Source organism: Poecilia reticulata, linkage group LG10 (assembly GCF_000633615.1).
Source record: "Poecilia reticulata strain Guanapo linkage group LG10, Guppy_female_1.0+MT, whole genome shotgun sequence".
In the NCBI taxonomy this organism is placed as follows: Eukaryota; Metazoa; Chordata; class Actinopteri; order Cyprinodontiformes; family Poeciliidae; genus Poecilia; species Poecilia reticulata.
Window position 1 is genome coordinate 21,480,319 of NC_024340.1, and position 11,857 is coordinate 21,492,175.

The window sequence follows — 11,857 nt, forward strand, 5'->3', positions numbered from 1 at the left end:
ATCATTTTAAGAGAGTAAGACTCATGAGTTTTGTAGTTGTTTTATGATCCAAATTAGTTTCAGGCGGTCGGAAAGGTTCAGCTGAAGTTTTCGTTTTGCTGCTGCACTGAGGCAAACATTTTTCCTCTCAAAGCCTGAAGCCAGTGTGAGGACTTTTCACTCTCAAAGTGGATTGTTTCTCAGTAATTAGTCATCACTAGCTGTAGAAATGAACTCAAACTTACCCAAAACCTTAAACCTCTGATGATGATCTAAAGTAAAGAACCAAAGTCCAGGATTTACGTAGCTGGTGAGTGGAGTCGAGATCTTCACACACACACAAAAAAAAACATCCATACCTCCTTCTCTCTTCCCATCTCTTCTTTTTTTTTGTCCATCCATCCAATGTTATTGATTAGGTTTGTTTGATTCTAATATTAATATGTATTTAGCATCAATCAAACTGAGGATTACAGGGTAAAAACACCAACATAGTCACTATTGTCAAGGTTTATGTTTATTTTCTCCCGACACACCAAAAGAAACCTAAGCTATGCTAATTCTGTTGAGCAACAACTACTCAAGAGAAAAAAAGACATTTTAGATATAATGAATTGCTTGTTTAAGTCTATTCTATTCTCAATTTGTATATTTATGACTTCTAATACGGTATTAGAAGTAAGTGGGAAATGAGAAGTGAGAAGGTTTCTAAATCAGGACTGGATTTGATACTTTGTCTTCTACTCTGGACCCGTTTTCTATATTTCTAGAGCGATAGTTGAACTGTTGACATGAGGAAACACTGACACAGTAAACCTGTAGTGTTTTTACTCAATAGTTTTTTACTGTGAGTGTTTCATACCATCTCATGCCGACTTTCAACAGCAGAACCACAAAAACGAGACAGAAAAAGAAAGACGTCTCGTGTCATATTCACTGAATTTGAATACTGCTGAAGCATTCATTTATCTCAGTTACTCCATTCTCTAAGTGATTAATTACACACCCACTGATGTTGTCAAGCCTTCATTTATGTAATTTAATGTAATTGTCTATTTATAGTCAATAAAAACATGGTATTTAAAATTAGAATATTGCATCAAAACAACATAAACATTTTTGATACAGCTTAATGTAAAGAGTGTTTAACTCCTGAAGGTTATTTTCAAATAAGTATTGAATGTTGTGATTTGCTAAGAACCCACCAGGTTTCTGGTTTGGTCCTCATCGTAATTCAAAAGGCAGTCGAGGTTCAGCTTTTCCTCTTTGGCGTTTCCACTGAGGGGGAATGAACTTAGTGTGCGCTGCGTCCACCAGACTTTCCTACAATAACCAGCTAAATGCTTCCACTTCCAAGCTGCTCTTGGCTGGGAAGGCTGTGCTGAATGCTAATTGAATGTTGATGTTTTCACTTTCAGAAGAAAGTATTCACAAGTTTTTGCGCCGTGTTTCCATTAAAGATGAGCAGTCACGAGGGAGCCATTACATTTCGTTGATGTTATTGTTAGCAGCAGCATCTGCAGGCTCTCTGCTGTAGCGTTATCAAAATTAGTTCCTCACTTTTTTTTACCGTTTCCTGCTGTGAGCAGAAGCACCTTAATGTGCAGGTTAGATTTTTAAACCTCAGCCCGAGGGATGTAGTTACCACACATTTCCATACCTTCCCTTAGACTCTATGCAAATCTTTGGTGAGTGATGGTAATTGTGTAGCAAGCCTGGACTGAAAACCAAAGGCTGTGGGCGAGCCAGCTGCTGAGAGGGATCCGTCTCTTAAACTCCCTCACCTGCTGGGAGGAAAGAGGCAGAAACAGCCCGGCTATAAATCGGGATGAGATGCTGGAAACAGAGAATCAGAGAAAGTATGACTCCTGTACAAATATTAAGGTGGTGATAATGTTAATCAGAGTGAGAGCAGCTTTGGGCCCTGCAAAGAGCTGCAGTAACTTTAATCACCGGCTTGAATCTGAATATCTGCGTTATATCAGGCAAAAATCTGAAGTTGTACTCTGCACCAATCGTTCATGACCATATTACATCAAAAAACTATTTTCCATTGCTTTACGCATACTAAGTTATAAATCAAAATATTCCAATAAAAGTCAAGATGTCCTGTTCAACTAGAAATACAAACAGGGAGAAACAAATGAGCCTCAGGCAGGAAAATGATAAACGATCAGAGCTGCTGCCATTGGCAAAGTTAGTCTATTCTACATGCTTTACATCTTGTTCTCAATTATCCTAGTTTATAGTGGACCCCAACCTATTTGGGGTTCGGTTTTTGCTGATTCGCCTATTCACAGGTTTTTTCTGTGGAGCAAAATGCCTCATGGGAAACTGAAATGCTGAAATGCACCGCTGGCCCTCTGTTGTTTCAGCCAATAAAGCTTAAAACAGGCTCTTTACTTAAATAAAGTGTTTTTCTTACCATCAGTTTATCATAAAGATCCCAAACACTTCTCTAATTGAATTTATAAAAATAATAAAACTTATAAATTTGTATTTTTTTGTATGCAACGGCTGTTTTTTTATGGCGCTAGTAGCTGGAAACCTGGCATACATTTGATGATCAGCTGGAGCAGAATTTAATTATCTCCTGTTTCCTCAAAGACACGACTGTCAGACACACTTTGAGTTGAGGCTTTGATAACCTTAGTTCCCCATCTGGTCATTTTCTTATATTGTAAACAGACAACATACTTGCTGGCCAAATACAAGGATGGGCAGAAAATGGAGAGAAAATGAGTGAAGAAGCCAAAGTTCAAAGATAACCTTAAAGGGTTAGCATTATGTATATTCCAGACACAGTTCCAATTTGTAGCATGATCAACTAACTATGTTACCTTCAGTTGTTATAGAAATACAGTAGATATCAAACATTCAATAGAAATTTGACTTTGCTCTGTCTCTTTAAGAAGCTCCTGCTGCTTTCAGCATGTCATCGCAACAATGTTCCTACATTATGCCATTTATAACCTCACAGTTCCAGCAGGTGCACTAATATCTGCTGCTGCTAGTCTGAAGGAACTGTGTGAGAAGGCATGGAGGAGCTTTGTGGAAATAGGTGATGCTTTGTGAGCAGAGCTAAGACGGTGTGTGTAATACAACCATCCGGGAGGCATTTATTCACCCCAAAATGGCCGCCACAGGAGAACCAAGGATGTCTCAAACATGTATGAAAGAATAAAATTACACTCCTGGTATATTTTTGATGAGCGAATAACATTATAACATAATAGAAAGCTCAAAAAAGTTCATTATATATAATGTTCCCCCTTTAAAAAGCCCTTTAGACGGAACTATTGGTAGGACCACTTAAGGAGATCAAAAGAAACTCTGTCTCCTTGGAAACAAAGAATAAAGGGCAGGTTTGCAACTTTTTCACAGTAACATAAAAGCTGATAATACATATGCAAGCCTTAAATGACTTATTACAACTGGAATATAAAGCATAAAACATAAAATAACCAAACCCAGCAGCAGAGCTGAAATCCACCTGAAAGCTGTATTGTTGCTTTGTGTCGTTTTCACGGCTTAACACTGATGGAAATGCACTAAAAATGCAGCTTTTCTTCTGGATTCCCACTCTCACAATGGGAGTGCCATTAAAGATTTCCTCCAACTCATTTTTGTCTCAAATGTTCGTGCTCCTCCTCTGTGCACAGCCCCTGCTCTCTGTCCTCAGCATGCAGTGTAATAAACGTCTGGTCGCGGCGGCTTCATAATGGAAAGATAATGGTGGAGTAATGGACTGATGCATTAGCTGCATTCTCACACATACTGTTCCCACCTGCAACTGATGACTTCACATTTACTGCATATGCTTGTTATAAAGGTCATTTATGAGTGCTAATGTGTGTGCCTTGTGTGCTAATGTGTGCATGTGCGTGTGTGTCTTGTGTGATTGTGTGTGTGTCAGCTGGACAGAATCATCTTCTGCGTGTTCCTGCCGACGGATAAGGAGCTGTATCTGCAGAACCTCCCGCTCTACTTCCCTCCTGGTGAGCCGTCTGCCCCAGAAAACACAAACACACACTTTTTAGAGCACCGACAGCTCAGCTCAGTCAAATTTAACTACTTTCACTCACACACACAGAGAGAGAGAGAGAGTGGTGGGAAGACACACTTAATCATCCACTGTGCGCTGTTTGCACTTCCAGCACGTTCACACAAGCAGGAGGCCAGTAAACACTGACTGAGTAAATGTTTCCTGTTTAGATCAATTTAATTACATTAAATAAACATACACTTTTCTCCACATGCACACACAGTTCATAGTGTCTTAAAGCACAAACACACACACACACACACACACGTCAGCTCAGTCAGATGTGAGAGTCATAACCGGTACAGAAAGGTCTCGACCAAAGAAAACAGACTGACAACTTCTCTTCCTGCTATTCTGAGCCACTTCCTTTCATTCACTTCACCTCACCAGGCTGATTATTGTAACACTGACATGTCTTGGTGAGCTAAATGTAAACATTGATGTTGGTTTTCACATAAATGACTTCAGAGGTTGTAAACAAGACAGCTGTAGCGGCTCTCTGCCTTTATTTAGCTGCAGCGCAGTTGATGGGCGCGGGCAGAGTTATTACAGTGAGTGCAGCGATCTGTACGAAGGTGACGGCCAGCAGTAACGAGCAGAAAATCATCCATGCATTCGCTTTGTTTGTTGTTGGATTGTTGAGTTTAACCTTCAGAAGTCCCTGATGCAATCTGATAGAGCGATGCGCCCTGTGGAAACATATCAAACACCTGATATGAGGGAAGGCTGCGCAGCAACCAGATGAGAAAGCACCGAAGCGGTTTCAGTCCTCAGCTGGTTCTGGATCAGGTTCTCCACTCTTTCTTCAGGGTTTTCCATAGTCAGGAAGCCACTTAGCAAAACGTTTCCTCCATTAAATGTTGGATCTCAACTCTGCTGTATTCTGAGTTTCTGCAAAACGTCCAAGCGGCGTGAGATGTCTTCTGTCTCCAAACAAACGTCCTGATATCATTCACTCTCTCATGTACAAATGGGGCTTTTAAGCAACGATCGATGGTTGTGAACGCTCCTTAAAATGCCGACCAGCACTTTTTTACACTGGGTTTATAACTGAGCTACAGATGTGTGTCACACAAACTGTTGCAAACAGGATTCAGCCGGTGACATCAAAGGGCATACACCGGAACCTCTGAATCCAAATTTTATTTGCTCCAACAAGCAGTTTGTATCTCTAAAATGTGCTTTTGAAAGCTCTTTTTGGCTTTGAAAACAAAGAAAATCAAAATAATTGTCTCAACAATCCGCCCGCATCCCACCAAAATATGCCCAGCTCATAAAATGCTTGTCATTTACAGCATAATAGTCATTACTCTTACATTGTGACATTGCTGTGGAAGCATTGTATGGTGAAATAAGGATGAAACAATAAACAACAAGAACAATTAACACAGTTTGTCTGATACACCCACATGTCGGATATGATGGAGACGTTGGAGGGAAATCTCTGTATTTTAAAGTATTACAAAAATTATTTTGTATTTTTGGAGGGACAAACACGTAATGGCATGTTCTCCATCCTACAACATTCAGCCCAAAACTCAACACAACAACCTCAGACGTCGCTATGGCAACCGAGTGTTACTATCTCTGTCCGTCCTCTTAAAAACAAAGCAGCTCATTTGGGAATGCTGCGTGCTGAAACACTTTTCTGACGTTGCACACATTGTTTTGATGGCCATAAACATTAACGTATCTGAAATGGATGAATATGAAATAAATAAATAAAGGTGAGGATAAAGTAGTCGAGAACACAGCTGATGGTTCTTGAAGTGAGAATGTCAACGCTTGAATTTCAGTTTATAAAATAAATATTTATCAAGTGGGGATGAAAGGAGAAATGACAGAATTTAACAATAAGTTCCTTTATATGTCAACTTTTAAGCTTCTTTCAGCATTTCTGCAAGATTTACCAGCAGCCAGCAAGAAATAAATCATTCAATAAATGCAACATTTCAATTTAGATCAAACACATTGTTTTGCTGTTTTTCCATATTTAGTGTCTTTATTTGATTTTTTTTTCTTGCCTTTCTCCACTTCAGCCTGACCCGTCCCTGCCGATTGTAGCGAAGGTAACCAGCATGCTGTGTGCCAGCTAGCTCAGAAGTACTTTAGGAAGACAGCTTGTATGTGAAAACTTTCCTAACAATAGTTTAATTCTGGATCATCCTTCTTCAGAGTCTAAGAAATGAAAGATTGATCTGTGTGGTTATATTAACTTTAGTAACTGCGTAAATTTGATGGGATTTCATGTTGGCTCGTGCTGTTACATGATGACTTCTCCCATTTGTTTTGATTACATTTGTGATTTATAGAGTTATGCTGCTAAACGGTGCGTCTGCTAAGCATGATCGCTCATTCACTCAATTATTCAAATTAAGCGTCAGTATTACAACTGCAGTCTTAACCCCTAACGCCCCGCTTTTACCACCTACATAAATCAAACTCCACCTTCGTCCTCCTAAGCATTTTGTGAGCAAAATTTCAACATAATTGAGCCTTCTGATTTTATTTCTTATTACAGAGTTCAATGTATCAGAAGAAACCCATTCAGAGAGGCTCCCAGGAGACCCACAGTAACAATCAGCTGCAGCATTTCCTGTTAGCAACGTTCTGGTTTCTTTATTCGTCTGGGTTAAAGAGCAGGGAGACAAAACTGAGGCATTATTTTAACATTCAGTGAAAATATCGAAGCTACGTTTAGCAAAAACACACATGAGAAAATATTTTTTACTCTTACTTTTTGTCACAAAATCATTTTAACATTGATGGGTAAACTTTTGCATTAAACTAAAGTTTTGTTTTGTTTTGGCCGTTTCCTGACTTATGGCAGTGCACACACTCACCCGCCGTACCTAAATGGCATGTTTTGCTGTCTTTCCCATTTGGAAGAATTAAGGTATCAAGTTCCTTGTTGCATCATACGAAGCAAAGCAAAAAGTCGTGTTAGTAACTTTTTGACCCTCGACTTTCAAAACGTGAATTTTACTTTTAAAAACTGCGTCAATAACATTTATTCTACGGGAATTGCTCTGTTAAAAACATTTTATAAGGTGGTGGGATTTTTTTTTTTTAACCTCCGATGAATACACGTGAAAAGTAAAGGCTGAAATTATTTTACATTTTCAGTATGTGATTCACTTATTGAGGAAGTTAAAGGATTACAAAAATGTAACTGTTTCCCTAATGAGTCCAGACTTGAGGTTCGTTTTGAAGGATTATTTCTTCACTATTTCTGCTTTTTCTGAGCCAGTGACTGAAATCTAAGTTCATTGAATGTACATATAAACCTACAGTGAGATGCAGCTTTATAAAGTTTACTTTCCTGTTGTTGGTTTTACTCCATTTTGCCTTCAGAAGAGCTCATTCTTCAGATCCATATTCCTCCACATCCCACAGGTAATCTATTAGATCGATTTCTAGTGATTAATACTCAGGAACATGGCTGCTTCGTACCCTGACCAGTTTAAGCTAACAGGAAATGACATCACAATCTCAGCAGCTCTTTGCCGCACGTAAACTTAAACATTCACTCCCATCTTCTGGAGCTGCTTTTAAAAATGGATGCAAATTAAGAGAAATAAAAAAGTAAATTTAAACCACAGCGGACAAACTTTACTCACTCAGTCCAAGCTACTTAATTTGAAATTAAAAGAAGAAGATTTAAGTCTCCATGTGGGAGTAAAAGGCAGACAAATGCTTCAGGCATCTGAATACATCACGCTGCAAAACTCTGATCTGAATCCTGCTTGACGGATCAAGGCAACATGGTTGCTATACCATAAAATAAGGATTTGCATCACGCAAAGTAAAATCCCCCAACACACAACTGGTGAAATAGGAGAAAAGCCGCCAGTTTAAAAGCAACTATTCAGATTGACGATTCATTTTGTGGACAGATCCAACCAGGAGGGTTTTATCTTTTTATTTCTTCTCTGGCTTCAGGGAAGATCAATGGCTAAAAATAATGATATCTGAAGCTGCGATGCACTTGGACCTGCATTTTTTTATTTTTTTATTTATTTTATTTTTTCACCAAAGATAAAAACGTTGCAGGACTAAGTGTGAGCGGTCAGGACACACTGAGGGTCTACATTTATTTACAGTCGGTCTCACATGCAGCGTGATTCTGGTTCCTTTTATCTGCTGCAAAAGGTGGAGCCTCATAAATGCAATATTTGATCCATCTAGAAAACAACAGAGTGCAGATGTTTTATTCAATCTGTATCTAACCTTTTTAAATCTTTATCTTTGGCAGAGACATTATTGCTTTGATATGAGCTTTAAAGTATCAGGGGGGAGTAAGCTATGAAGTATTGAAACAAAGATGCAGGCGCAAATTGTAGAACAGCTTTATCCTTTATAGACACAAACAACAACATACAGAAAATCATTAATAAAGTTGGGATGAAACAGAAGAGCGGCTTATTTCTGTTTTAAAAACATTCCTCCTTTTCTCCCCTTGGGTGGCTTTAAATTACAGACCATGTTTTAAGAAAATAAATAGAAAAGGGTTAATAAAACTTTTATTCATAGCGCCGCAAGCGTCCTGCTTCATAAGGAACATTTTCGAAGCGCAAGTACCAGGAATCAAGTGTGTAAAAGTGGCGATGTTTTATACACTGAAATGCATCAGGCAGAAATGTATATAAACTTTCTTTATATCAGGTTTATTACGTGCACGAGTCTGGATCAATGTGCTGAAATCAGATGTTTCTCTCCAACTCGTCTTTAGCCTCCGAGGTGAAGATGAAGAGAAGGTTTTATTTGGCAAATGGCAAAAATAAAAAACGAAAATAGTACATCAAATATGTTCAGATCAAAGGTTGTAGCAGGATAAAAATAAAAAGTCTGAATTTTGACCAGTTTCCCTGTAGTTCTTTATTTCTAACCCAGTAAAATGACATTTAGTTTCATTTCTTTTCAGCAAAGTCAGCAGTAAATTACACGTTGTAAGGTATGAAAACATTTTAAGAAGAAATGTGAAGCACTTCTTTTGGGTATCTTTTATTATTTAGGATTAAAAATATGTTGACATATTTATTTATTGACATACTTATTGTCAATCACTTCAATCCTTTTTGGATATTTTAAGGCAAATTTTCATATTACATATTTTTCTGACTTTAAATCAAGACACACAATAAATTATCCACACAATTAAAAACTTCATTAAAAACATATTTTAACTTTTTAATCTGCAATTCTCCGACATTTATTTATAAGATATAACAACTTTAGTTTCACAGCTCATTAGTTTATAAAAACAGGTTGACAAAGGATATTCTCTAACATGACAGACATGCTTGTTGTTTCTGCTAAGAACAAATAAAAACGTTTGTTTGTGATTAAAATGCTGAAATGATTTGTTCTATGTGAACGAATTATTCCCAGACGACTGCAGCTCAGCTTCAAAACAACCACAATTATTTTTACAAAGTATCAAAAATATACATAATTAACCTATCATAACTTTCCCAAATGGATTCCTCTTGATAGAAGATCTATTTTTATATTATTCAACCAATACGTTTTTCCAGTGGAACATAAAATAATTCACTCCGCTCAATGAAAGAAAAATCTTTATTCTTGTAACTGCTGAGCAGATTTTTCCAAGTTTCCAGTTTTACTTTAACTGTTTCTCTGTGTTTATGAGCTTCAGGTGTTTAAGGTTGGAAGGACTCCATACCATCACCCTGATCTTCAGCTTTATAACATTATTCCCTCATCAAAAACAAATATGGAGTGCTGTTTTGATCCTTTCATGAAAGTTAGAGAAATCCTTTAGTTTCCATGGCAACAAGTCACCTGAGCAAAACACCTGAGTGAACCTGGCCCCGCCTTCGAGGATGAAGCTCCTCCTCAGAGCTGCAGTTTGAGCTCCCGCCTAAGAGTAGACCTCCTCCACTCAGCTCCTTCAGACTAGCCAGCAGAAATTAGCAAACACCTGGTGGAACTGAGCATCTGCTGAAATCATTATAGGAGCTGCTTCTCAGTGAAACGCTGGTTAAATGTTGCTAAAGGGAGACCTGCTTTTAAGGCGTAAAATTACAAAGTGAAATTTCTTTACATTCCATATATAGAGTATTTGTATAAAACGTAAAGTTAAAATAGCTACTTTATTGTGCTATAAAATGCCAATATGTGCATGGAAAATACATAATGCTGCCCCTTTAAAAGTAAGCTGAAATAACATAGGATCATAGATAGATAGATAGATAGATAGATAGATAGATAGATAGATAGATAGATAGATAGATAGATAGATAGATAGATAGATAGATAGATCCTTTGACTGTGCAGCAGAAATTGCAGGTGTGCTTCTTTAAAAAGCTCGCTGCCTTCCACTTTAATGGACATGCTGCAGGTTTTTTTAGCGGCGCTGAAAGGTGCTCAGCGGGTAGATGGACCAGAACCGTCTGCCTGTGTGACAGAGCGGCTGCAGGCAGGCCTCCAAGCCTCCTCCATAAACCTAATGTGTCTCCAACACCTGGCGCGCGCTGCCCACGCTGGCTGTCCGTTTGATGTACGTTCGTGTGCTTGCATGCTTTGAATTGGGAGTGACTAATCCTCGCTAACAGTGGTGAGCAGACGCTCCTAAATGCCAAAGCGCCATAAACCGCTGTGTGACCTGGGTAAAATGTCCACTTCACTTGTTTTACAGTTTCCAATATTTCTCTGCTTGCCCCCACAGAGGCCACTGTCAGGAGCAAGCTCTGAACGAGAGGATTTCTGAGACTCGGTTGCTGTGGATACGCGGCGCCACATCCTGACCCCTCCTCCAGATCAAGACCTTCCCCTGCAGCAAGATTGCTTCTTTCTCTCACATGTTGATTAGTTTTTGTTTTCTTTTTCTGCTTCTGAGAGGTGTTGTGATTAAGGTGGGAAATGATGTTAACTGTTTTTATTGAATATCTTCCTAAAGCTGCTTTAAACCTGCGATCCACTGCTCAGCCCCCCCGTGAATCACGTGTCCTGTACGCGTCTGCATTCCAATTAAATGTGTGTGTGTGTGTGTGTGTGAGAAACACGACAAAGCTTATTAAAGCAAACCTCACAGGCCTCTTGTGTGTGAAGTGATTATTTCTCTGGATGTGATATGAGTCAATGAGTCAGGAGGCCACTGGGAACGCATTTCACATTAATATTTGCTTCTTCATTGTCTCATATCGCTCTGTGCAGGAGGCTGGATGAGAGGGACAATAAATACTCGAAGAGGGTTTAATTTATTACGAGTTACTCTTTCAGGTTTCAATAGGTGACTGTAATAAACACGTATTTTGACGACGTTAACACACAACACCCCATCATGACGTCTGGGCAAAATCTGCATATGCTTATTCACATTTATTCATTTATTTTGAATATATTTGCAAACTATTGTAAGGTGTCATAAGATGTGAAGCTGTCTGAGTGAACTGCATAAGTAACTACAACTCATCATTTTGTCCTTCAAAAGTTATGTTTGTCTTCATCACCTGATGAATGTTTGAGGTGAGAACATATTTTAGTTGAACTGTTGTTGAGCTTTAAATCTGAACTACTGTCAAGTAAAACTAAAATGCAGCGCTTTGCAAATTTTTAAGGCTTCCGTGTCCAAGTCCAAATTTATATGAAAGCAACTCATCGTTTATTGAAGGAAAGAGTTTTAGAGCCTTTTAAAATAATTGACCCGCTTTGGTTTTGATGCTTCTTGTTAAAATTTGAGGTTGTAGAGGGGCTGATAAAGGACAGGAGAAGGTTTGGAGAATTGGATAAAAGGATTAAAAACAATCCAGGGCACATTTTGTTTTCCAAACACAATATATTTTGTATTTATTCTTCTTCCTGATGCTG

General features: G+C 38.5%; 1 protein-coding gene across 3 annotated transcripts in view; it reads left to right on the forward strand.

Moving 5' to 3' along the window:
• Positions 1-11,083, forward strand: part of macrod1 (mono-ADP ribosylhydrolase 1) — a 173,748-nt gene extending 162,665 nt beyond the window's left edge. For 2 of the 3 annotated variants that reach the window (XM_008420437.2, XM_008420435.2), the window contains 2 exons: positions 3,896-3,977; positions 10,716-11,083. In XM_008420437.2, coding sequence (XP_008418659.1) covers positions 3,896-3,977; positions 10,716-10,741 — 108 coding nt within the window. In that variant the 3' untranslated portion in view covers positions 10,742-11,083. Of the gene's footprint in view, positions 1-3,895; positions 3,978-6,063; positions 6,094-10,715 lie in introns of all 3 variants that reach the window. The other variant, XM_008420436.2, reaches the window with a different exon arrangement.
• Positions 11,084-11,857: the final 774 nt, after the last annotated feature.